Source organism: Puma concolor, chromosome C1, assembly GCF_028749965.1.
Source record: "Puma concolor isolate L17-30 chromosome C1, mPumCon1.1.hap2, whole genome shotgun sequence".
Classification (NCBI taxonomy): Eukaryota; Metazoa; Chordata; class Mammalia; order Carnivora; family Felidae; genus Puma; species Puma concolor.
In genome coordinates, this window is record NC_141674.1 from 92,368,363 (window position 1) to 92,395,565 (window position 27,203).

Genomic DNA, 27,203 nt, shown 5'->3' on the forward strand with positions numbered 1-27,203 from the left:
AATATGAGAACAGCATATCCAGGTTGTTTTTGTAATGTCTCAAGTGATTCTGAATTCTCCAGTTCTAAAAAGGCATACTTAGAAGTCCTGGCAAAATATCAAAATATGATCATTTTATTACCTCAATGTAGGCTTTCCTATAAGATACCATTTTAAGAATTTCATTAAATTATGGGTTTTCCTTTCTTTTGTTACCATGAAAATTTTCAGAATATCCTATATTGTCAGCTATCATATATTGTGAAAGTAAATCCACCAAATAGCTAATAGATAAGTACAAAGAAACTTATTCACACAATCTTTCAGTAAACAATACTAAATCCTTGTTTTTTCATAATTTGTTCACTCAACACCACAGCATACTAATTACACTGCTAGCTATTGGAAAGGGCAATAAAATAAAAAACAAACAGGTTCTCCAAAAACCAAGTTAAAAAAATAGAGTTCAGAAGGGACACCTTCACCTATTCCTAAGGTTTCAGAAAAGAGAAATTTATAAATCACATCCAAATCTTATTCTTTATATTCCAAATCACGTACAGTCTTTTATCTAGGGAAATGAATAGTTTCAAATACCAATAAATAGTCTTATCTATTATATAGTGCACTTTTTTATTTCATTCAATGTTGACTTTATAGTAATTTTAAATATACATCCATCACTGAATTTGTGACATCTCAAGGAAAATATTGAACGAAATGTAAAGTCAGTTAAATCTATAATACGTTCAAAGTAGAAAAAATGTCACAATACAAGTAATTTGGGTCTTTGTTGCAAACTTGACTTGTGGCTTTTGGCATATAACATCTTTCTATTTTTAGTCTCTTTGCTAATCAAAGAATTGTATCTGTCATCCTTGCTATAGAAGGCCATGTGGGAGAAGGAAGGAGGATCACCAATTGTTGGTACCTATTCTATCATTCAGATTTGTCCTGAAAATAAAACATATATATACATATCATATTAACTTTTATTTATTAAATGAAAAGCATTATACAAATGCTGGATGGTACATCTATTCTTACTGTTATCGTTGGCTTAAATGACAACTATGTAGTGGAAAACCCAAAGGCCTCATAAACGCAGAAGAAAATCATGACCTACCCACACATATCCTGAATCAATGGAAATAAAGATTTTCTTGTAGTAGACATTTAATAGGCATATTAAAATTTATTTATTTAGTCATATATTCAACACATTAATTGAGTGCGTATTATATGCTAGTCACTTTCTAGAGCTGGGAATAGAACAGTGAATTTATCCACCCAGTCACAGCTCTCCAGTTAATCTGGATTATCTTGCTTTAATTCTTCCATTAAAATATACTGTTTATACACTTGATACTGAGTGAGTGAGAAAGGGAAAGAGAGAGGGGCCTACAGGCAGAGAGACTCTCAATTTTCAGGATTAAACACCAAGACATGTCCCACTGTGTTAGGTATTCTATGTAAGGGATAGGTTTTAGGGAATTTGGATTTTCTCATTCTCTGGTCCAATAAATCTGTACCCTAAATTCAAACACTGAAGATAAAATGAATTAGGAGTACTGAGTTGGCATGGTGAATTTAAGTTCTTGTAGCACATTCTAAATTGTGGCTGATAATATGAAGTTTGCTGGTGAATTAATGTGTTTTATAAGCATACGGAAATGGAGATGCTATTGCTCCAAAGCAATACTGGGGAACAATAGAAGGAAATCTGAAAGATAATCTGACAAGCCTCATAGGGATTTCCTTTTCAAATTCTGTGATGATTATAGATGAAAACACCTTTTTTAATCATTTTAACTTTGCATTTCAAGTCTATGTTTTATACTAAACTCCACACACAAGTGTAAATTGAGCAGGATTTCAGTATAAATTTGGCATGAATTGAAGCTAGGATCTTTTATCAAAACCAAAACCTACACTCCACAAAAGTACTTTAAAACATTAAATATACTTATTAGAGGGAAAGGCATATTCATTATTAACACTACCGTGACAAAACAGATGACTGATAAAGGTTTTTAAGGTGGTTTGGTCTATTCTAGGCCCTGTGGAACTTCTGCATCATGAAGATGCCTGTCCTCTACCAGCCTGCCATAAAGACTCATGCATGCCATACTCACTCATGCCATACTCACTCACTTGCCATAAAGACTCTCACATGGACAACTTGTGCAGGAGGGAAGAACTTGCACAGCACTTGGAGAATTATGTGAAAGCAGTCACAGAACAGCTTTGGGAGCAAAACACAAGAACTGGAGATAGGAGGACAGGTGGCTCATCAGAGTCCCCATTTCAGAGCAGGTGCAAGGAAAACTTTTATTAAAGTAGGAGAGAAGGGATTGGTGTTCAAAGTATAAGCTGGGTAGAGTAACGACTTGTTCAGGTGAACAGCTTGACAGTTGATGCCCCAAATTCTAGGGTGGACAAGAAAATCATTGATGGGTTCATGCTTCTAGACCAAATTTAGGCACCAAGAATTGAATCAGGGCACATGAAAACAGAAAGGTAACAAAAGTTATATAGATCTCGATGGGGGTGGGGGAGTGTACATTCAGTAGAATAACTAAAGAAAGATGATCTCAAGGTATGGGCTGCTGCTGTGTGTCCTTCCTTGTATTAAAGAACTTTCTGGAGCAGATCAGGGGCTACTGAGGCTGACAGATTAGAACCACATGGCCAATGACCTTTGCTAAGGTCTAGGACCTCGGGAAATGATTCAGCGTTCAAACTGGAAACAATGGATAAGTAGCACTGAGAAGGCAAGGCACTCCATTGTTGGGAACTAGTGCAGGATTAGCAGAATCAGAAAAAGGCTGGATAGGTAAGGAAAACAGAGGCTCCAGAGGGCAGCAAACACACTTGACCTTCAAGGAGAGAAACAAAATGGAAGCTGTGCTCTCCCCTTACAGCGGATGGGGAAACAGAAACACACACACATGGCTCTCCCCACAAGGGAAAACACAATGCTGCCCCTAATGGTATCAAGGCGACCTTCCAGGGAGGAAAAAAACTCATGCTTCTTCAGTCTATCCCCAAGACTGAAGAAAATCTGATGATGCCTTGACATCAAACAACACAAAATAATCAGGAAACCCAAGTAAACTCCTGGCTTCCTCCATCCACAGAATGGCTGAGGGCTGCCCTTCACTACTACTTTACATCTCCAAGTATTTGGGTGATAGAATTTCCCAAATATTTCTGCAGAAAATGAATCCAAGCCTGCTATTACTCTCTGGGTGTCCCAAAGAACAGATAGCAAGAGGGACACAGTGTTTTCTGTGGAGTCAGTTGTGCTTAAGAGTTATCAGAATATGCAGAACGGCCCAAACACAGCCTCATTCTCCACCGTGAAGTATTAGATTGATCCTCTATTCCTGCCTTTGTGCTGAATTTTGGTTTCCCCCTGCTCCCTTCAAAACTAATTACATTAGAGAAACTCAGGGTAAAATATTCTGCAAAGCACACTTTTCTCACTATTCTTGTCAATGAACTTCAAATTGTACTGTGATTTGGGATTCTCTGTCCTACAGTCTCTATCCATTTTGAAATAATTTAAACTCCCAAATGAGGCCAAAGGCATACAGAACAGTGAAACTCAAGTAGCTACTCCTAAAACAAAAATTCAAACAGTCTCACTGGCTTGAAATAGACACATGTGCCAGTCTACCTCAAAAACAAAAACAAAAAACACACAATCACCCTCAAAAAATATCAAGTCACTCCAGCAAATGGAGGCATCTCAAAAAAACATCTGAGCACCTTCCATGCTCTAACCAATGTGTAATAAATATACAATGAAATCCTGACCTTAAAGAGTTGTTTTGTGAGGGAAAGGGGACCTGCTTGAATATACAGTCTTCCAAACCCCAATGCTAGGTGAGGCCAGGGGTGAACAGCAGCATGAGGCACACCATCCTCCTTTACAAGTCCCTCCCATGGGCCTTGCTTCCCTTCTAGTCACAAGCATCACGGGCCTACATTACTGCCACAGCCTGTGGGCTCAGCCCGACTTACGCCTACGCCCTCAGGGTTCTCTTTCCACGCAGTCTGGGAAAGGGAAGCTATAATCATCACCTAAGCTCCCAGTGAGTTCTCCACCATTCGCAACCATCCTCCACATGCACTCCTGTTTCTTCTGTCAGCTTACAACTGGGTTCTCTCTCTGAGCCGAGTCCTTCAGATTGCCAGGTCAGTTAAGATAGGTAACTTGGTTCAATTTCCTTATATTCTCACAGATTGTGTTTTGGCCTCGTGCATGAAAGCCTGTGGATGGCTCCCAGCCACAGCACAGCAACTCTGGCCAGAACCCTGGGCCTGCATTCATCTGGGAGGAGAAACTAAAACTGTTAGTATCAGCAACTTCTAAGTCCTTAAGATCTCTGGAGAATCGTGACACTTGCTTTATTCATATTTTCTCATTCAACATCACAACAACTCAATGAAATAAGCATTATCATCTCCATTTGCAGATTAGGAAACTGAGGCTCAGAGAGCTTAAAGTTTGAGAGTCACCTAACTAGAAAATTTAAGTGTCGTGATTCAAATGTTGTCTATTGATTTCCAAAATTAATGCCTCTAACTTTTATCTTCTATGATCCTGAGTTTAACAGAAAAGAGAAAATCTTTAGGGGTCTTGGTTTTGGAGAACTTCCATCTGGCCCATGCCAGGATAATGATCAGAAGAGCAGCCCTAGCACATGGGGATGGTCCACAGCAGGGCATGGTCACATAAAAACCAGTGAGTTCAGAGCTCCAACCCCAGGATGTCCTCATTCTCACCATCCCTTTCCCTGTCCAATGCCAACTCCCAGAAAGAGGCATTCAGTATCACAAGGGGTCTCAGGGTAATGTTTAGCTTGGGAGCTGAAGCTACATCAGACTACAGGGCACACAGCAGCTTCATGGACCAGCTGATAACTTAGTAGACCCAACTCATCCTCGAACCAGAGGGCACACTTGTACAACACTGCTGTCAGCCACAGTCTACGACAGGCTTGTTCCTTCCCAACCCCCAAAACAATTTGCGATCTTCCATTTTTCCATATTCATTAGTGGTGCCACCACGTTTTCAATGTTGTAAAGAAAGAACCCAGACAATATCTGGGGCACCTGGGTGGCTCAGTCAGTTAAGCACACAACTCTGGCTCAGGTCATGATCTCATGGTTTATGGGTTTGAGCCTCGTGTTGGGCTCTGCTGACAGCTCAGAGACTGGAGCCTGTTTCAGATTCTGTGCCTCCCTCCCTCTCTCTCTCTCTCTTTCTCTGCCCATCCCCTGCTTATGTGCACTCTCTCTCTCTCAAAAATAAACATTAAAAAAAAAGTAGCAAAACAATATCAACATGGAGCTGACATAAAAGTTTAATAAGTGAATACACACAAAAAAACCCTGCACTGTGCCTGATACATAATAATACAGAATAAATGTTAGATAGTATTACTTTATTTAAATGTTATAACATTTAAATACTGTAAAGTAGATATTATGTCTCCACTTTGTGATGTCCTAAATGAGGCTTAGAAAAGGAAGTTCAGCAACTTGCCCCAGCTCATGAAGCTATTAACGGGCGGAGCTCTGATTTGACTCTTTACAACCCAGAACTAAGGAGTTTGAAAATTATTATGTGGGTTATGAAGAGCAACAGAAACATTTCAAATGGGAAAATTATATCTCTAACTATAGTATCCCATCATAAGCTCAAGAGGCCCATTTATTCAAGGTATTTTAAAATGTTCATTTTGGTCTCAGCTTTAAACCATTGTCCCTGGTCATGACTATTCCTCCTTATTCCCACAAATCCAAATCCTATCCATCCCTTAGCTTAGGCTCCATGCTTTGAGACCTTCCCAGATCACTGTAGCCCCTATAATCTTCTTTTCTCTAAAATTACATGGCACTTCCTCTTACATTGTTACTCAGTTTCTCCAGTCATTCTTTTATATGAACAGTATTTATTAAATGCCAAACATACATCAAGCACTGTGCTGGGGGTGAGAAGCATGGCCCCTGCCCTTAAGCTCCTTCCAATTTAGGATGAAGACACACAAAGAAGTAAAGTGTTCCCCAAAGGTATAAGATACAGTGGAGAATAAAGAAGAGATTGGTCAATCCTATAGTATAGGCTGAAGGGAGGCAGGGCATGAGGGTGTGAAAAGAGAGCACCTGTCTTGGATCTGAGTCTTGAAAGATGAAAAGCTGTTCCCTTGTCGACCTCAGGAGAGGACAGGTCTCAGACGAGTAAAGGACACTGTGATCAAAGGTCCAGAGGAATAAAGCAGGGTGGAATGTGCTGGCAGCCTGCAGGAGTTCAGTCTGGTTGCAGCACTCGAGTTGGGCATGGGCTGGACTGTAGATGCTGCTTGCATGTGCTCTAGGAGTCTGATCTTTTCTGTGGGCAGGGAGTGACCACATAAGGCCTGTGTGCACATAGCCAGATTATGTTGGCACGTTGGAAGGAAAACTCTGGCAGCTCTGTCATAGAAAGGGTGAGACTAGAGCCAGGGAGATGGCTTCAGAGACTGCTGCAACAGGCTAGGCAGAGGAGTGTCAAGATGCAAACTGAGGCAGTGACACTGGGAATGAAAAACACAGTTGAAATCGAAGATAAAGCTCACAAGAGTCAGGGATGCAAGTTTAGAGATAAGTAATTTAGAAAGAACACTTTTATGAGCCTGTTAGGGGCTTCCAAGTGGCTGTGCAGGCAGCAGAATGCCAGTGGAGAGGCTAACAGAAGCCCAAAAATAAATTATGAAGACTTTGTATTTCCCTTCTTCTTGATTCCACATAACTGGTGTCACCACTGGGCAGGGTCTTAGCCTCACAAGTGGTCATCTGAATCAAGGACTAACGATACTTCAATTGAACTTTCCTTAAAAATGACGAATGATAAATGGGAGCCTGCAATATAATGTGAAGAAAAAGTGGGGAGGTTAACAAGCCACTCATGGCTTACAGACTTCAGACCAAACTTTAAAAACGCTGGTCATGCTGGGTAAATTTCAATAGCTAATCAGAGCCTGCTTCTTGGGTTTCCTGTGCAACTCTTTGGCTATAAAGGAATACTCTCACTCAATGATAATTTTAATGACACGCTCTTCCTTTCCCTTATAGCAACACGGCAACCATATTGTCCTGGGGAAGTATGTACTTTCAAATAGCAATTCTGATTAGATGAAGGCAAACACAAAAGTCATCTGAATTTAGGTTATTGCTGGACCAAAAAAACCCTCTAATGAAAGATTTTAATATATGCTATCAATATCCCTATCTCAAATAAATGATGATTTGTGACAGTCTACCTTCAGGGCTGTTGGAAAAAAATCAATGATCTTTTTAAAATTTGAGCTCTGATATTTGCAAAGTGCTTTTGGTTCAGATGAGGAAAAGCACTAGAGGAGTACATAAATAGATAAATAAATCAATCTATTAAAAAAAAATTGCTCACAGAAGATAAACAAATCACCCCAAAGCAGAATTTTATTAAACTCTACTTAGGTCTGATCTTCACACAAAGCTACAATTCTCCCAGAAAGTCTCTCTGTGCTTTGACTGCAGGTACTGTGCAGATACTTTTCATGGAGCAGTGCTGACCACTAATGGCCGGTTAGCTCATTTTGGTTTTCCCAATCATGTCTCAGAACTGTCTCTGAAGAAGTCATTGATTAAAGTAATCAATCAATTCTCCACTCAATAATGCTCCGGCTTCTTCTGCTTTTAATATCAAAAAGCACGAAAAACTAGTAGTAATCAAGTTTCCTGGATCACACTCTATCTGTGCTTTTTGATCAAAGGTTCATAGATAATTTCTTTGGCTTTAAAAGATGATGTGTTCTACTGAATGAGCATAGACTATCAATCTCATTTCTTTATTAATTTTGAATGTAAGCAATGCCTTCATTTATAATTAAACTAAGTTAATTTTGAGTATTACTTTATCACCGCTGTATTTCCACAGAAGGAATAAGTCCTACTTATTGAATTTTCCTGATGGTTTATAGACTAGATACACAGAATTTAAAGCATATCATCACCTTTAGGGCATGAAACATTCATCTTCCCAAAGGGATCACACTATCATCATCTAGTATGTACATACACACACACACACACACACACACAGAGTAATACCAATTTTTGTGAACCAAAAGAGAACAAGCACAAGAAAAAAAAATGTCATAACTGTTGGGTAGAAATAAAAGATGATGAGAGTACACTATTAATATTGTATCACATTGAGCTTCCACTCCTCCCCCATGTTCTTTATCCATTCAACAAGTCTTCAACATATTCAAGAAATAGGCTGCACAGAGTCCTACACAAGAGCAGAATTCTTAGTGATGTCAGAAAAGAATAGATCACAAATATTTTTAAACCCTCTCTTTAAGATGAATGAAGTTCTAGAGAAAAAAAGAGGATCTTTGCCTTGCCTGGGTCCTCCGGCCATGTTGGTGGTAGAACTTGGGTCCTTCCTTACCAGTTTTCTGGTTGTCCAGCACTCGGTGAACTCCACTAAGTTGTCTTTTCCATTTGTTCTCCTTTTCTGTTTTTTGGATGCTGAATATGATCTCCACTATCAAATCTCAGAATCTTTAAACCTTCATTACTATTCATCACTAACATTATTCTCAGCTGTCTTACCTTTCCTCAAAATTATCAAAAATATTACTAAAGCATAAATTAATCATTAGGCATTTAACCTCCAAACACCTTTCTGAAACTAGGCTTATTGGTAATTTTACATAAGTGTGAATTCTCACTTTCCAAATAAATTTAAAAACCAACTGCAAATAGTCTACTAATAAACATTTAAAATTAATATTTGACTATTCCCCAACCAGTCAGGTATTCAGATTGTCAACCTATCTAGTACATTCAAAATGGCCAGCTAGCCATATTTTAAATTAAACATAAGCCCATGGGATTTTAGCTTTTGTGGGCTTTGCACATTTAGACTTGTGTCAATATCAAGAGTCAATACAAACCTAATACTAAAACACTCAATCTCTTATGTTGAAATTTTATAAAGCCAAGGATTCTCTTAAAGCATCAATACCTTTTAGAGTCATTTTTAAACCCCCAAATAAACTCAGTCTAAGGGGAGTTTCATTATAATTGAATATGGAATTGCAAGTTAGACTGGGCAACACATTAAACAATTAAACAAGCAAGAAGTTTAATTAAATTTCTAATTCGCATTGGATTTCATTCTATCCTACAATTATAAGGTTTCAAGCCAGTATCAAGTATTCAGGAGTGCCCTGCTGAAAATATATCTGCAATGTCAATAGTGAGCAATATATTAATGTCAAATAGATGGTGGAATAATGGCTGTTATTGTTAAGATCACTGGAGGCTGGCTGACTTTTCCTTCTCCTCCTCTACCCTAAGTCCACTAGTCCCCAGACAGGGAAGTGGCAGCTTTTCCTGACAGAGATAATGGGAAAAGGAACCTGATAAAAAGATTGTCCTTGAAAGAAGAGGAATCGCCAGGAATTGAAAAGGATGTGGGGTCTAGTATCAATCCTACCACTTGCCACTCCTGTGGCTTTGAACAAGTTCCTCTGTCGACAAAGTCACCCTAGATCCAATTGGATATGAAATTGGAGGTCATCCAGCACACAGACATTTAAGGGGGGGGGGGGGGGGAACAACCCACCATCTGTTAATTGATCTATCTGTCAAATGGCTGAGGCAAGAGAGGGGTGGGTGCTCTTGATCTTTGTGGTTCCAAAGTTAAGGCTCTTTATTACACTGCCCTAAAGTAAAACCTTCATGGCAAGAGCCTCATGTATATGGGCATGTATCATATGTAAACATGTATGTGTAGAATGTGTGTATGTGTATAATACAAAATGTGCCCAAATAAGCTGTACTGAGGAAAAGGCTTAGCATAGACTACTTACCAGCTTGCACAAATTTAATGCCACGAGGAAAAAGAAGGCTCAGCTAAATAAACAGATGAAAAAGTATTTTCAAGACCAGAAACAATAACACAAGCTTAGAGCTCGACGTACAGAGTCATCATTGTCACCAAGCATCATTTTAATCTTGAGACTTCCTATCTGGAAGGATTCAGAAGAGTTCCTAATTCATTATTCCAAGTCTGCATGGTATTTAGAAAATTGCTTTGTAGTGTTCCTTCTTAGTAGATCAAAGCCTTGTAAAACCATTTAGTTTTTTCTCAATCTGAAAGATGTTTAGGTCATGATAACTGGAAAATACAATGCAAACCCCTACTACAATTAAATAGGCCAGGAATAGTTTTGGCTTAGTAAACTACCTACGGCCTCAGATCTATTTTGTAATATATAAAGCACTATTTCCAAGCTATCTGGTTTTTAAAATGCACCAATAGCAACAGCATTAATTTAAAATACCAGTGTTCAATATGTGAAAGCTCAAATATTCTCTGAGAGGGAGCTTTAATGCGTATATATCATTAATGCACTATCAGAGAACAGATCCCTGAGTTGATTCTGACCAGTGAGTCATTAGAGACTATAAAAAAGCAAATTTGGAGTACGATAATAGATGGACAGAATTTTTTTCTGGGTGATCTCACTATCCAGGGGAGAAGAAACAAAGTACAAGAAGTTTGCAGCTTCAGGTTGGGGGATAGGAAAACAGACTTTAATAAAACATTGTTTTTATTCTTTACTAGCCACTTGGGCAAGAAACTTTTTAGACAAAAGAACGGGAAAAGCATATCTTGAACCACGGTGGAAGCTCTATTATGAGCTGGGTGGCCCAGGTGGGTACTTATATCTCTGGTCCTTAGTTTTCTTATTTAAAAGAAAAAAAAAAAGGAGAGATAATTGTCACCATCATAACTTCCATGAAGATTTAATGAGACAAATATCAAAAAGCATAGCACTGTACTTGGAATACAATGTTAATGTCACTGAATATTAATTCTCTCACAGGATTGATGCAAGAGGGGAAGAATATAAAATAAGACAGTATTATTTTTATGAATTTTTCAATTTATAAAGCCCATTAATTTAGGGCACTTGTGACTTTTGACATTTTTCCCCCTTTCCTCAAAGGCCTGACTACTTGGTGCAGATTGATATTGCAAATATAAAGATGTGGATAGGACTAAAACCACGGCCCACTGGAATATTCTAATCACTTGTGAGGCAGATAATCTGAGCTCCCAAACTCAGTGTTTTCTTAGACAAAGGTGTTCAGAAGAAAGTGTGCTATTCTAATAAGTAACAGAGAGGTCAGATGCTTCTGCTCAGTGCTTCAAATTGGGCTCTCCCCAGGAAGATGATTCAATGTTAGTCCAAAGTTCATCCTAAAAGAGAAAAACGACTGTTCTCACACTGTGCTCCTATCTCCAGTGACTTATGTAATGCACATCCGATGTTACCTCAGTACAAACACATATATTTAAAACTCATCTTAATCCACCCTGATAACTAACCAGGACTTAGTTTCAGACCACAGGCTTTTTCTCCCCAATCCCCTTACCTCTAAAAGAGAATTTAGGGTTGCCTGGGTGGCTTAGTTGGTTAAGTGTCTGACTCTTGATTTCAGCTTAGGTCAGAATTTCATGGGTTCGTGAGTTTGAGTCCCACATCTGGCTCTGTGCTGACAGTGTGGGGCCCGCTTAAGGTTCTCTTTCTCTCCCTCTCCCTCTGCGCCCCCCCCCCCCAGAATACATACATAAACATAAAAAACTAAAAATAAAGAATTTAAACTCTGAGACTAAAATCACATCATCTAGACAACCGGAAAAAGGAAACATCATCAAATTAAATCAAACAAAAACTTTGCATAGACTGTATTAAGCATGATTCTCTAAGGTGACCAAAAATGTTGTTATACGTTAACTTGTAAATTAAGACTTAATTTACATTAAGGAAATTCTTTGAAGCCCAAATCATCCTTATACATTGTTAATAATATACACGATGTTATTATTTGATTCTGTAAAAATAACCAATTCTTATCCAATAGCATCACTACAAAATAAGGGGAAAGCATTTAAGTTCTAAATCATACTTTTCATCCAGTATGTGAATATACTACACAAAAATACCTCTTGCTTTTAAAACAAACTGAAGGAAACTTTCGTCTCTGGAGAACAACAGTAGGCATTCTTGTTATAAATGAGACAGCATGGGGTGAGGGAAAAAGCTCTGAATTGAGATTCAAGATCAGTCTCTGCCACTTGTTAACTAAAAAAGCACACACAAAACATTTAATCTCTATTTTTCTTTATTTTTTAAAGATAATACCTTCTGGCTATCTCACAGCATTCCTTAATCATCAAAGTATTATGGAAACTATAAAGCGGTATAAGAGTAAGGAATTATCCCTATATGCTACCAGACTCTAAATACTCTGACATGAAGGAATTAAAATCTGAAATCTTCCTTATAATTCTTAGAATCAGAAAAACATACTATGCATAATTCAATCAGAAGTCCCCAAATTGATTTCTCAATAACTTGGAGATAAAACTGTCTCATTTAGTTCTTCTGTGGGGATGTTAGCAGTTGGCATTGCACCCTGCCCGTAATATTGGACTGAAATTCAGCATTAACTTACGCATAACTTTATACCTTTATATTAATCCAGGTTAGCATTCACCTAAACTAGTTAATGAAAGCATCTTTCGAAATTAAGTTTCTTTTCATTTAAGGTAAAGAATGTTTAAACCTTGAAGCTGGAGGAATAGCTACCTTCAAATGCCTGAAGGGTCACCACATAGAGGAAAGACACACGTTCTATTTGGACCCAACAAGTGACATTACGAAATTATTCTCAAACAGGTTTCAACTCGTTGTAAGGAAGTGATTTCTACAGTCAAAGGTAAGCAACGAGCAAATGAGTCCAGAAGTGGTGAGCTCATCACAAGAGGCATGTAAGCACAGACTACACTTGGAAAGAAATTGTAGGAAAGGGTTGAACACTAAATGGTTGGAATAGAGGAACACCAAACTCTTCTCAAAGTGTCCATCAAACAGTATGGTTTCTGAGGATCTTGATAATTATGAGCATGTATTCAGAGTATATGAGAGAAAAATCACCTAGAACAAATTAATTTTTCTAAATTACATATCAGTGATATATGGCATTTTTTCCTAATTTTTTAAAGTAAAATACATACACTCAACCTGTAATGACTTTTTCTAAATTAAGAGCAAAAACTTCATTTGCCAATGCCTTTCTTAGATTCCCAGAAAGTCAGTAACTCTCAAAATTTTCCTGGTCGCATCACCTGCACTGGATTTTTCTCTGCTGAAATTTCCAATTCCATTCTCCTCACATCAAATAATGTGTGGCAATAAGCCAAGGGAGATAGGCTAGAGGAGCTCAATTTTTATTTATTTTTATCTTTTAAAGTTTATTTATTGGGGGGGGGGGGGGAGAGACAGAGAGAGAGGGAGAAGGAGAATCCCAAGCAGGCTCCACACTGTCAGCAGGGAGCCTGACGCATGGCTGGATCTCAGGAACCCCGAGATCATGACCTGAGCTGAAATCAGGAGTCAAGCGCTTAACCAACTGAGCCACATAGATGCCCCTCAAGTAGGACTTTCTTATTTCTCCAACTACACTGCTATTGCTTACTGTCTTGTGAAGAGGAAAAACAAAGTTTCTTCTATTGCTTCCATTGTAAGGATAGCCAACCTTCTATCACTGTTTATTTTGTACTATAGAGCCCAAAGTAATAATTCCTATGATTTAATAATTTATCAAAAAAAATACCCTAAAAGTAGTACATATGACATTAACTATTAGGTTTAAATTTATAAATTACAGCTTGCTCACTATTATAGAATTCACTAATTATGTCATTTTCTTAGAGGAAACCATGTATATACTTGACTCGATACAATAAACAGATCCAAAATAAACTTATTTTTTGCGTTATTCTCTACATTACCCAGACAAGCTGGAGTCAGCATAGTAACGACCACTGCCAGGTTCAACACTCCTGGTTGCACTATTATTCATATAAGGAGAAGGACAAAAGAAAAACACAATAGATCAAAGGGTCTGCAACAGAAGTTCAGGGAAATCAACATTAATTCAGCCTTTACAATGTTACTTGCATTTAGTTTTAACAGAGTAATGCTTATTGGTTGGTGGAAATTTTGATATCTATCCCTTCTTCATGCCTATGATTTCTCCTTCTTTATAAGCATGGTCAGGGAAGCCAGAAAAATGTCAAGCAAGTATTAAACATAACCAGGGGAGGAGGAGAGAGGTTGATCCCCACTAGGCAATAACAGAACGAGAATACTGTTTAATATTTACTAATGCTTTGTCATGCGTGAAATGCTTTTACATGTTTCTGGATCAAACAGGCTACTGAAAGACTCCATTTAATGACAGCTGTGCTTTTTCTGAGCACTGTCCCATGTCCTACTTCCTTTTATTGCTGCCAGGAAACTGCGGTTTAGTTCCCTACACTGACTTAACTGCCAATTTTGAAAGGTTATAGATAATACAACAGATTCAGGGAGAGTTGAGCTGGCTTCAACTTGGGAGATTAATGTGAATAGGTCAGTACCATAAGACTCAGTACAGCCCAGGGGTGATGGATCAAGTCAGCATGGATCTCATATCCATAAACAAATTCTTCATATTAAAGACTTACAATGCAAGCCTTTTAAGAAGAAAAGGCTGTTTTTAGAGAAAATAATGTCTCCAAAAAACAAAAAATGTATGTGGATAGATAACACAGAGATGCTCTGCAGACAGCTATTTTTGTAGTATGTCTGTAAGGCTACCAGTTTCAAGTAGACCCTGACACGGGCTTTGGACACCCAGAAAATGCCAAAGAAGTGCCAACAAAGCCAAAATGTCACTCCCATATTTGGCTCATCCAAGAAGGCTCACCCTTGGGCCAACTCTTGACACCACCCTAGTCTTCCTTTGCCCCTTCTGGTTTTCTTGGTGTGCTCTCCAAGGAGAAAATTTCAGAGTAAATAACAAGCACAAACGTCAATACTGCTGGAAAGAAAATGCTCCAAGAGAACAAAGACCCATCACTTACTATAAAATTATCTCTGCTGATGTTGGTTGACTACTGACCTGGATTCTTTGGGTCTCATAGTCCTTTTCAATAAACATTACAATAAAACCTAATGAAACCAGATACCCAAATAGGTGCAGTCTGCTTTTTGAGCATATATTTTTGATATTCATTTGGACAGAACAAAATAATGTCAAATACAGATAATTCGGTTTTGGTGGCATAGAGAACATTTTGTAGCTAAATCATCATGATGGCCTAAACAGGAATTAGTGCTAAAAATTTTTAAAATAAAATAAAATAAAACAACACTACTACCAAAGGCCACAAGGTGGTTCCATTACAGCTGAGATCATTTAGTGGTAACACAGACTCACTACATTCCCTAGGCCCAATCATCATCTTTGGGCTGTAACACAGGGGTCACTAACTGCAGCTCATGAGCCAAATATGGCCCACCACCTGCTTTATTGGAACACACCACACATGTTCATTTATGTATCATCCATGGCTGTGCTACTACTGCAATGATAGAATTGACTAATTGTGACAGAGACCATATGGTCCACAAAGTCTACCGTATTTACTTTCTGGCCCCTTACGAAAAAAAGTGGGTTGGTCCCTGTTCTAAGAGATGAAACTTGTAGTCCCAAAGGTACCTATTTGTATATCTGAGAAGATCCAAACAGACCTCCTGATGAAGAAAATGGAGAAAAGGAGCGAGAGGAGAAAAGAAAAGGAGGAAGAAGTAACAGTACTACCACACTCGTGGTACCAGTAGTAGCAGCAGGAGTAGCAGCAGTAACTTGGGCTTGCTGTAGAAGTCTCTGACCTAGCTTCACGTAGATGGAAGAATCTCCCTCTAGGCAAAAGCATCAACAAAGTCAGTCTTTTAAATATGCACAACAGGGGCGCCTGGGTGGCGCAGTCGGTTAAGCGTCCGACTTCAGCCAGGTCACGATCTCGCGGTCCGTGAGTTCCAGCCCCGCGTCGGGCTCTGGGCTGATGGCTCAGAGCCTGGAGCCTGTTTCCGATTCTGTGTTTCCCTCTCTCTCTGCCCCTCCCCCGTTCATGCTCTGTCTCTCCCTGTCCCAAAAATAAATAAACGTTGAAAAAAAAAAAAAATTAAAAAAAAAATAAATATGCACAACAGAATGTCAAGTTTGCTGTCGCAAATTTACTATTATATTATACATATGGGTCACTCAACTAACCAACAGCAAAGGCCACCGTCGCTTGAGATGCTCAGCAGATTTCTTAATCTTGAATTGATGTGGTATAACACCGCTTTATTCCTCGAAATCCCAGGATGGCTAGGGGAGGTGCACTCTCTCTGGCATGACTAGTCAGGCCTCATTGCAGAAGCAGTGAGCTCAGGATACCAGTCCACTACAGGGAGCAGTATATGGTGAGGAAGGTCATAGTGAAGATGTCAACAAGACCAGTAAAATGGCAGAGGGAAGAGGTGCATGAAATAAGCCTTCTTCATGACACCCGTGAGTATCACAAAATCTAGGCCATGACTGCATTTCTTCTGGGTCAGAAGTTTGTACAGAGAGAAATGTGAGGAAGTAGGTGGACTTTGAGCACCTCAGACCCTAGAACTGGAGTTTGGGCCATGTTCTGCCCACCATCTCCCAGAGGCAAGGAGGCCCAGGTGGCATAGGTGGCATAGAACATTACATACTGTTCTGTACTTTTCAGCGTTAAGTATAGATTAGGTCAGCATTATGTGAAAGAGTCTAGGTAGTGTGAAAATTACCCATCTCAGTTGGTTAAGTTTTATCCAAAAATTGAATCAGTCTGCCAAAAAGAAAGATATATGGGAGGACAAAAAGAAACATAACCTGGAAGCATCAGGTTAGGTGGCTACAAAACTGCCTTCAGGAAATTGCAATCTCATTTTTTAATACTAATTTAAGAAAAAATTATTATATGTGACATCAACTTCTAGTACTTCAAAAAATCTAATGCTGCTAGTGGAAAACATATGTTTTTCAGTATCTCCTAAGAATCCACATTATAAAGCCTTCTTATCATACCAGAAAGTTTCTTTCCCTCAAGGGCTGTTGTGATATTTTGTCAGACAATATGAATTCCTTAACTCATCAAGTCTTTGTGGGGTTTTTTTAATTACCCTTATCAGAAAACTTGAGTGAAATTTCAAGTATATAGTAAAAATATGATTATCCACTATGTGCTACAAGATGTGATAGGACCCCTCATGCATGTGAACAATACTGACAAGACGCCTGCCTTCTTGGTGTTTTTATCCAGGGGTAAATAGCCAGGAAATGGGCAGCTAGGTCTAAAGGTGATCTCATCAATCCAAGGGCCCAGGACTTGGTGCCTTAAAGGTACACATACAGAAACCAAAATAACCAAAATGCAATTGCATTCTTTACTTAACATTTCAAAGAACTTTATAAAAGGGAATACAATTTGAATCCACAGGTATATATTTCAAAAGGTGCTTTTCCCTTCCCAAATTCCTCAAACTCCATAGTTATTCTAGAGCCTCATTCACACCAAAACCCCAAATTTTCTTTCCATTTCTGGAACCATGAAGCTTTCTTTTTTCCTTTCTCCCAGCACTAGCCAAGCAGTTCAATTTACCTTCTCTCTTAGTAAGCAGGAAAGAAATCCCTATTCTTTAGGAAGAGAAAAGACAGGCAAAATTGGGCAGGCAAATAGCAGATTACCTTCAACAAACAGGGTGCGGAGGAGCAGAGTGAAAGCTATAAATACTACCCTTGGATAATTTCTATAGGGCCATATAATTACAATTGTGAGAGACTACTGGAAAGGTAAGGTTACTAATTTAGCATTGTGGTCAGAAGAGACCTCTTTCACAAAGTCACATTTAAAGCTAAGATCTGTAGAATAAAAAACCAGCTAACCAAAGACCAAGAGGAAAGACCATCCTAGGTAGGAAAGCCTCAAGGGTGGTTGCCTGAGGCCTGTGCATTCTCCAGGAACTGAAATCCACCCAATCTAACTACAGCAAAAGGAACACAAGTGAAACTGATAAGAGATATGGCTGGAAGACAGGCAGGATAAAATCATGGAGGTCCTTCAGATCCTGGCAAGAATGCTGAGATTATAACAAGTGCTATACATAGCCAATGAAGGGTTTTAAGTAGGGCAAGACACAACTGGACCACCCTGAAGAGTAGACTAGTAAGGAGAGAGCAAGGAATGCAGAAGCTAATTAGAGATATGAAAGGCTTAGACCAGGGAGGTGAACATGAAGATTACAAGTGGTCAGATTCAATCTGTAGAGGTTGGTGAGATGTTGAACACATATGGAGGGAGAAGGGCAATTCCTAGGCTTCCTCTAGTTACACTTGAGTAAATGGGATTGGAAGAAAGGTATTATTTAGCTAGAAACATCAAGAGTTCAGTCTTTACATTCAATTCCTTACATATTTACTAAAAATTGTCACATTTATAAATTACACTGTTTAAATTCAATTGCAATAGCTCCCTCATTGTTATATGCCCAGGGCTTCCAATAATATCTGTCAACAAGGCAAGTGCTAAGTACTTGTAGAATGAATGTAATGTCCTCCAGTAATTATCTCTCTGGTATTCAAAATATCTGAGCAACATCTTTAGATTAAAACAAATTTTATGTTTTTGAAGTTATGTTTGATAAGATACGATTTCATATTTAAAATGTAAAAAACGTACTCATTGCTTTTAATAATACAAACTACAGAAGGTAAATTTCAAGAAAATATTCTTGTCTAGTAGATCCTAACTTTGAGGAAAATGTTTTGAAACATTGTTCTGTTTGACCTCTGATTATTTAAATTTTTCCTTTTAATTCTGTGGCATGTGTGCTTTTTATGGTGAGTGACTTCAAATTCCTTCTAGAAGTAAATGGGAGAATAAATTAGAAAGAAACACTGTAGCTCAGATCAAATGCGTTTTGTGCAGTTTAGTGGCTTGATTCTTGGCCCCTGACCCACCCTAGTTGGAGAGTACTCTTTTTCAGGGGTCCATCCTAGGAAACAAAGCTCAGGGGGCTGCCCTTCCAGATGACTAACATGACAAGGCAGCCTGGCCCCAGAGCCTCTTCCTGGCTCTGTAATTTCCTTATCCCTTTCTCCTACTCTTCTCCCCACAACCAGAGTCTGAGCATTTAAGAGATAAATATCCTGGGCTAATCTTTGAGCACACGTTAATACCTCTCTGTTATTCTTCCTCTTGTGAAAACCATGTAGCATTGTACATATGGGACACAGTGAAGAAATCTTAGTGGGAGTGATGGTTATATGTATCTTTTAGAGAACTTTCTTTACTCAAAGGATTAAATATGAATTGTTAGAATTTCAAGAATTGGGTCAGTCCAAAGAAATTCCAAGCAACAGAACCTTTCAGTTCCCTTCAGTGAACACTCAGAGGCTGTTTAAGAATCTACCACTTTCTACCATTTGCAATGTTTTTTTCCACCTATTTTTTTTCCTCTTTCTCTTTCTTTAAAAAGCCTTTGTATTCTATTATTCAATTTATTTATTTCATAGTTTGCCCAACTTTGACTTATTTCTGGAACATTTAAGGAAACTGCCTGATCTTCTAGATCAGCGGGGGGGTTAAGGGAGAGGGAATAGAAAAAAGGAAACCTAGTTTTAGATAAAAGGATTTGAGTCCAGTTGCTTATTTTTAGCACCTTCATGGATAAAGACATGCTATGAACTGAGATCCTGAACTCTATTATAAGTGATTTAACATTGAAGTTGTACAAATTTGGTCAAATACTCCTATGATTGCTAGTTTCCTGAACTATAAAGTGGGTATGACAACGTTTATCAATTTAAATCTAATAGGAGAAATTCTTAAAAACACATTGGGTATAAGGGATTCAGAGAAAACATATCCATAAGCTTCCTGACAGTATTTTGAAAACTGCTATAGACACATCCGTATTTTCCTGTATAATTATGAAAACTAGCTTAAGCTAATAAAAGTATTTGCCATCTTATTTCCAAGAAAACTAAAATGGAATTGTCAGAGACAATGATGAAAGCCCTTTTAGAAATAAGTAAGAAGGGGCGCCTGGGTGGCTCAGTCGGTTGAGCGTCCGACTTCGGCCCAGGTCACGATCTCGCGGTTCGGGAGTTCGAGCCCCGCATCGGGGTCTGTGCTGATGGCTCAGAGCCTGGAGCCCGCTTCGGATTCTGTGTCTCCCTCTCTCTCTGCCCCTCCCCTGTTCATGCTCTGTCCCTCTCTGTCTCAAGATAAATAAAAACATTAAGAAATAAGTAAGAATAAGCAATGTATATGTATCAGCCTCCTAAAGATTTAAATATGTTTTTCAGAGCATAGTCCCCCAGAAATATGACTTCCAACATCATCTGGTTCAGTAACTGCTCCAACAACCTCAAGAGAAGTCAGTCCTGCTACCACTTCTCCTCACAGGAAGAAAAGAAAAAAACATTCTTCTCCCTGTCCCATCCAAGTGGATGGATCACTGCTGCTTTTCTCTTTGTTCAGTCTTTCTTACAGAGGTTTGCCAAGTTCTGATGTGGTTCACTGCTGGAAGTGGTTATGGCCAAAGAAGGTCAGAGAACTCAGCTACTGAGCAGGGACAGGGATGTGCTTGGGAAAGACACAGGCTGAGATTCAGGTCGCCTCTTGGGAGATGATTTGCGTTTACTGGATACTTACTGTTTATTGGTATTCAAACTTTTCTACGGTCTTTTATAATGTTCTAAATTAAAAACAGTATTTTAAACATCTTAAAGGTGATTTGCAATTTTTTAAAATAAAAATGATCCAATTATCCTATAAACAGAATTGCCATCTTCTGTAAATAGAACTGGCAAGCATTTCATCAGTCTTAAAATATCACATCCCTTGATTTCCCACCACCCTCCTACCAATGCCTCCCTTTCCTTCTCTGAGCTCCTTAAAGCAGCACTCCAGAATGCTCTAGGAGGACCTATGTGTCCCATGTTAATGCTAAAGAGACTCGCAGAAGATGGCTTGTGGAGGTATCCAAGGCTTAGTGTTTTTCATGGGCTGTCATGAATGCTGCCAGATTTCTTAGTTTCCTTTGTTCTCCATAGCTTATAGATTAAGGGACTAGAACTTTAGATAATGGGTAAAATAGCAAAATTTGAACCATACGTAGCATCTTAAGCTTCAGGACTTACCTAGATTATTCTATTGTCCTGAGCACAAGACAAGCAGGAGCTGTCTTACAAAGCTGGAAGCAGGGCTTTCCTGCATAAGGCGAGGAGGAAATAATGAAATATTCTGATGCTTTAGTAAAATCCTGACTAATTTTACTTTGCTGTAATTGGCACAATCACTCCTTATAGAAGCCCTCAACTTCGACTTTGAGCAATTCTCAAAAAAGGTACTTCCACCCTCTCACCATCTGCATGGGCAGTCAATGGAATTCTGAAATATAAACAGCCACTTGGATGTTTAATTATACTGTAGAAGTGCCTGGAAAATGAGCAAAGATTAAGACTCCCAGGGGGCACTTTGGTGGCTCAGTGGGTTGAGCATCTGACTCTTGGTTTTGGCTCAGGTCATGATCTCACGATCTGTGAGATGGAGCTCCTCCTTGGGCTATGCATTGACAGTGCAGAGCCTGCTTAGGATTCTCTCTCTCTCTCTCTCTCTCTCTCTGCCCCTGCCCCACTCACACCCACATGCACCTGTGCACTCTCTCTCAAAATAAATAAACATAAAAAAATAATCCCAGTTTCCCTGTGTGTGGTACAGCCATATTTATTGTGGTGGAACTATTTAAATCCATCCATACCTACCCCTATAAGTATATACCTATAAAGCAGTGATTGGTATTTATCTACAACTACAAATTTCTCCCGTCTTCCATATGAGAACCTGGAATCCCTAGCCAGGGACAGTATCGCCTGGAATAAAGATTCTTTTTTTGAAAGTTTATATTTGGGGGCGCCTAGGTGGCTCAGTCTGTTGAGCGTCCGACATTAGCTCAGGTCGTGATCTCGCAGTTTGTGAGTTTGAGCCTCGTGTCGGGCTCTGTGCTGACAGCTCAGAGCCTGGAGCCTACTTTGGATTCTGTGTCTCCTTCGCTCTCTCCCCTCCCCCACTTATGCTCTGTCTCTATCAAAAATAAATAAAATATAAAATTTTTTAAATTTATTTATTTGGATAGAGAGAGAGCATACATGCAGGCGAGGGGCAGAGAGATAGAGAAAGTGAGAAAATCTCAAGTAGGCTCCGCACTGTCAGTGAAGAGCCTGGTGCAGGGCTCAAACTCACAAACTGCGAGATCATGACCTGAGCTGAACTGAAGAGTTGGATGCTTAAATGACTGAGCCACCCAGGTTCCCCTGGAATACAGATTCTATTTCCTAGGCTCCTTTGACAGATGTGGCCACATTACTAAGTTCTGGTCACTGTTAGCAAAAGAAGTTTGTGACATATCTGCAAAGGATCCTTAAAAGTGAGAGGTTACCCTCTCTTGCCTAGACTGTCTATTTTATAGGTGGAGCACCAGCAGCTACCTTGGACAACAAAGTGACCAACCTTGAGCATAGAAGTCAAATGCTGATAATGGAGAGCAGGAAGACCTGGGCCAGGTCCCTGATGATACCCCAGGGAGTCACCAGACCCCCCTCTCACTACCTACCCAGATTTTTTACACAAAAGAGATAAAAACATCTTTCTTTCCGAACCTCTTTTACCAGTGTGAAGCTGATTAATGGAAACTGAACAAAATGTTAACTGATATGCCTGTCATATATAGTCCAAGGAGACTGTCTGCTCTGGACAAGAAATTTAACTTCCCTCCTCTGCAGAAATTTCTTTACTCCTCTAAAGATTATACAGCCAAAGAGAACCCATAAGAAAATAGTAACCCTAGCATCATTCCCACAAAAGCAAAGGCTTGAGATCAGCTCTATTTTGCCCATTGTCACCAACCCCAGGTAGACAATCTACCACTTGAAACCTCACTGAAACAACACACTAGGTTTATGATGTAGACCACTGCACATCAGAGACTGGGAAGAGGCCACTAACTTCATCATTTATGCCACAACCAAAGGGGTCCCTGTAGTATAGTCATGGCATCGACGCACATAACTACTAACTTTTCTTGTTTCATTATTGTAATTAATAATACATTATAAGGATGATAATGATATACTGGGACAATGCCTTCTGATTTTACAAGTCCTCATGGGTGTAGTAGGGTCTTAAATATAAAACAATATTAATAATAGTGACAACAATAGATATCACTTATTGTTCAGTGTCATATGACTACTGGGGTACTATTTGGCTAACACTCTGCCAGACACATATCTGGAATTCAAAATATTATTATCTTTATTTTACAGAGGAGGAAACCGAGGCTCTGAGAAATTAATCAATTTAGTTAAGACTATGTAGCCAGTTCATGGGGGTGATTAATGCTAAATCCAGAATTGTCTACGAGCTTAGAAATAATTTAGCAGCACAACCATTACTCTCAAAATGTTAGATAAAATAATCTTTAAAAAATCTGTTTTTCTCACTTCAGAACTACAATAAGACACTCTAATCTTACCTCCATTTTCCATTAACATGAGCATTTCTTAAAACAAAACAAAAGAACAAAAAGCCTGATAGAATTTGTCCACAAATGGTAAGCAGTGCTAGAATACAAATGAAGCAAATCACTAAAGGGTTTTTTTTTTTTCCTCCAGAATTTCACCTTTTGTTAACAGTTTCAATTTCAGGGTGACCTATATGTTTCCATAACAAGGGTCACTATGTACCTTTTAATCCATGAACATCAAAACAAAAAGAAACCCCTATGATGGCATGTTCTTGTGTAATTACACCTCTTCATGCTCTTCCTTTTGAAACAGGTCGGACTTATTTCCCACCTCTTTCTTCAGCTTCCATTTTAATAAAAGAAAATAACACTGAAAGAAACCAAGCCCTTAAAACATTCATTGAATACATCAAGCAATTTATCTAGGACTCAAACAATAAATGAGTCAAACACAAGTGAGAGGAAGAAATGAATCTTTCTATTAAAAATAAGATATGTGTATGTTTGTGAGCTATCTCTATTTAAATAAAGATCTATATAAAAGATGGTAATCAAAAGCTTATCATTAGAATAGTTAATATTTTCATGGACTGCTGAAACCTAAAAAATTAAAATATGCTCATGAGAAGGAAGTCAAATAGAAGGTTAGAGCTCCCTCTCTCTTTTTCTTGAAGAAATTCACCAAAACCGCTTTCCTAGGAGACCCAAGTTATCAAGCAGACAGCTGAGTAGCACTCATGCTCAGTGTTTCCACAGTCTCCATACACTCGCTACAAGGATTAGAGTACATTTACTGACAGTTCATTATTCGTAAGAGATTTAAGTAGTAGAAAGAGCACTTTTAAAAGTAGAAATACTCACAAAGCCATTTCAAACTGTTCCAGCCATTTTTTCTTTAAATCTTTTGTTTTGCAATAAAATTCTAACCCATTTTGTCCTTGGGTATGGATGAGGTAGAAGCCGTAAGACCACTGTTAAAATTAATATTCTGCAGGTTAATATGCATCATTCAGTAATAACATCATGCTTCCAAATTCACTAAAACACCACCATAATCATCCACAAACTTCTCATAACATATCAGCATACAAATTATAAAGAACCACATTTTTGTAGTTAACTTTACATCCATCAGTTTCTACAACCAACACATTTTACTTGACCATCAAGGCATTAGAGATGATCATTATCAGTTGTGGGACTGTCTATTTTTCACAGAGGCTTACTCCTAATAAATCTCTAGAAAGAAAAAAACACCTGCATTGATATGCCCTCTCATAGTAATGTATTAGCATGCTTTCCTGGAATATTCAAAGTTATGAGTAAATTACAGTAATTAATTTTCAAAACTTCACCTTTTTATTTTCTTTATCAGTTGTAGGATTGTTGGCTATTTTGTACTGCTGAAGATCTATTATTTCCTTCATTTCATAGTTATCGCCTTTCCTTTTACATACAATCACTGCCAAATCAAACAGGAAGATATGCCTGAGAGAGAGAGAGGGAGAGATTTCAAATGGTTTGGAAGCACGTATGTTAATTTTTCCCTGATAAAATGTAATTAAACCAACCCCAAATTTTTCCTTTGAGTTAATGACAAAGGCAGTGTTGCACATTGCAAAGAATGAACTGTGTCTGCCCCGGCACTACCCTTTACTGAATGTAGGGCCTTAGTCTACCTCAGTTTCCCCATTTAAAACATATACAAAATTATAGTAAGAAAAGGCACGCTACAGAGCTGCTGTAAAGAACAACTGAGATTAGCCACAAAGCATTGTCCATGAGCAATTATTTTTTTTTTCATTTAAAAGCTTAACATTTACAGAATACTGATGACAGCAATAGCAGTTAACTTATGATGTTCCTAGGAATCAGCCAGAAAAGTACTGACAAGTGTCCATCCCTTTGACAAAGATGACTCACTTAAAATAAATCCCCAGGACCATCTACTGAAGTATTATTTTCATCCTCATTGTATGAGGGAGGAAACTGAGGCTTAACGAAGTTAATTGATTTGCTCAAGGTCACACTGCTTGTGAGGTGCAGAGCAAGATTCATACCCAGATCTAATTGTGGAATCTGCTCTTTTACCCTCTTTTATGGACCACCTAAACCACAAATTGAGCAGTGTATGAGCAAAATGAAAACTAAAAAAATTATGATTAAATTTATGTGTTGATATTTCTCTTTCTTTTCAAAGATAATGTAATTGGGGGAGAACAACAAACTTTGTAATTCCTATTTCCAATACCAGTACTTGCATCTTTTCAAAAAGTCTCAGTAATTAATACGCATAGACCTTAAAAATAATAATGACAATGATACATTCATGTAGCTCTAATAGTTGCATCACCTGCAAAGACAAATTTTCCTGGAGAGGCTAAAAAGTATCTATGTCTCCTGGGAACTACCTGTAGAGCCTGGGTATCAAGTTGGAAGCGAGAGCTGACACTGCCCCCTGCTGGCTGACTTTCTCATTGCAAAGATTCCAGAAAATGGCCTTTTCAACCAAATCAATCAGTTTAATAATCATACGTATATAATTTGGAATACCAGGCCAAGCTCAGTAACCTAAATTTCCCTCAAGAATATTCACATATATTAATCGGCCCTCCCTTAGACTACCTTCTTAGGACATTTTATATTTTTAAGTTAAAGTGTATACCAAAAAGAGAAGTCAAGCAATTGTATTTTTACAGTAGTTATCAATTGCTTTATCTCTACTCTCATCTTACTGTGTCCCTTGAGCCCCAGCTGACATTCTCTATTTGTCATATCCCTCTTAATAACTTAGACAAATCAACAGATACCAGAACCGAGAAACATATCTATGAGAAAATTGTAGAAAACCATAAGTTGGTCTGTCCCCTTATTTTTCTTCTCCTTTTTCCCTCCCTTGTCCTGAAAGAACTGTTTTATCAATCTTCTGATACTAACCACTTATTTTGAAAATAACTATTGCTCCTCTTTTCTCACCTTTCTTGCTTTGTATGCTTGTCTAGAGTGGTTATGCGAATTTCACCATCTCCCTGAGGTCGTCCAAAAAGCAAAACTGGTTGGTTCTAAAACATAAAATTTACATGTCTCAGGTTTTTTTTTTTCTTTTTTGTAAACATATAAAAACAGAAAGAAATATTTGCTAGGGACAGCTACCTTATTACACTATAAGTTTTATCATTTTGCATTTTTAGCATGCTTACTGCAAAAAGTTCAGGTCTATATGATACGCTTTCAAAACAGTCTGCCCTTGGACATCCTAGAAGGTACACTGAAAACATTAATTAATTTTATTTATAGTCTTAAGAGGAAAGTTAGCTACCAAAAGCAAGAATTAACTGGAAGAATCCAAATCACAACAAAGATATACCAACTAATACTTATTAAGCACCCACTGTGTGCCAGACACTGTAGAAGATATAGGGCAAAATGTTGCCTGTGCCCAGTGGGGGAAAAATATTCACACAAGTATATAATTATAGATGTGCAGTTGCCATGAAGAAAGAGTACAGGAAAAATGCATTGCCAGGGGCTCAATATGGTCAAGGGAGTCAAGGATGGCTTCCTTTAGCTAAGATCTCAAGAATGAAAAGTATGACTTAATGATTAAAAACAATGAACCATTTCCCCAGAGGCAAACAATAAAAACGTTAAGTATTTATGAACACCTACTGT

The 27,203-nt window shown here is 38.4% G+C and overlaps 1 protein-coding gene across 2 annotated transcripts in view; it reads right to left on the reverse strand.

Annotated features, from left to right (window-relative positions):
• The window catches only part of VAV3 (vav guanine nucleotide exchange factor 3), a 355,073-nt gene that overhangs the window by 136,840 nt on the left and 191,030 nt on the right, over positions 1 to 27,203 (reverse strand). For both annotated transcript variants that reach the window (XM_086717722.1, XM_086717723.1), the window contains exons 13-15: positions 26,508 to 26,593; positions 24,887 to 25,019; positions 24,393 to 24,502 (exon numbers count right to left, since the gene is read on the reverse strand). In XM_086717722.1, the coding sequence (XP_086573848.1) occupies positions 24,393 to 24,502; positions 24,887 to 25,019; positions 26,508 to 26,593 (329 nt within the window). The remainder of the gene's footprint in view (positions 1 to 24,392; positions 24,503 to 24,886; positions 25,020 to 26,507; positions 26,594 to 27,203) is intronic.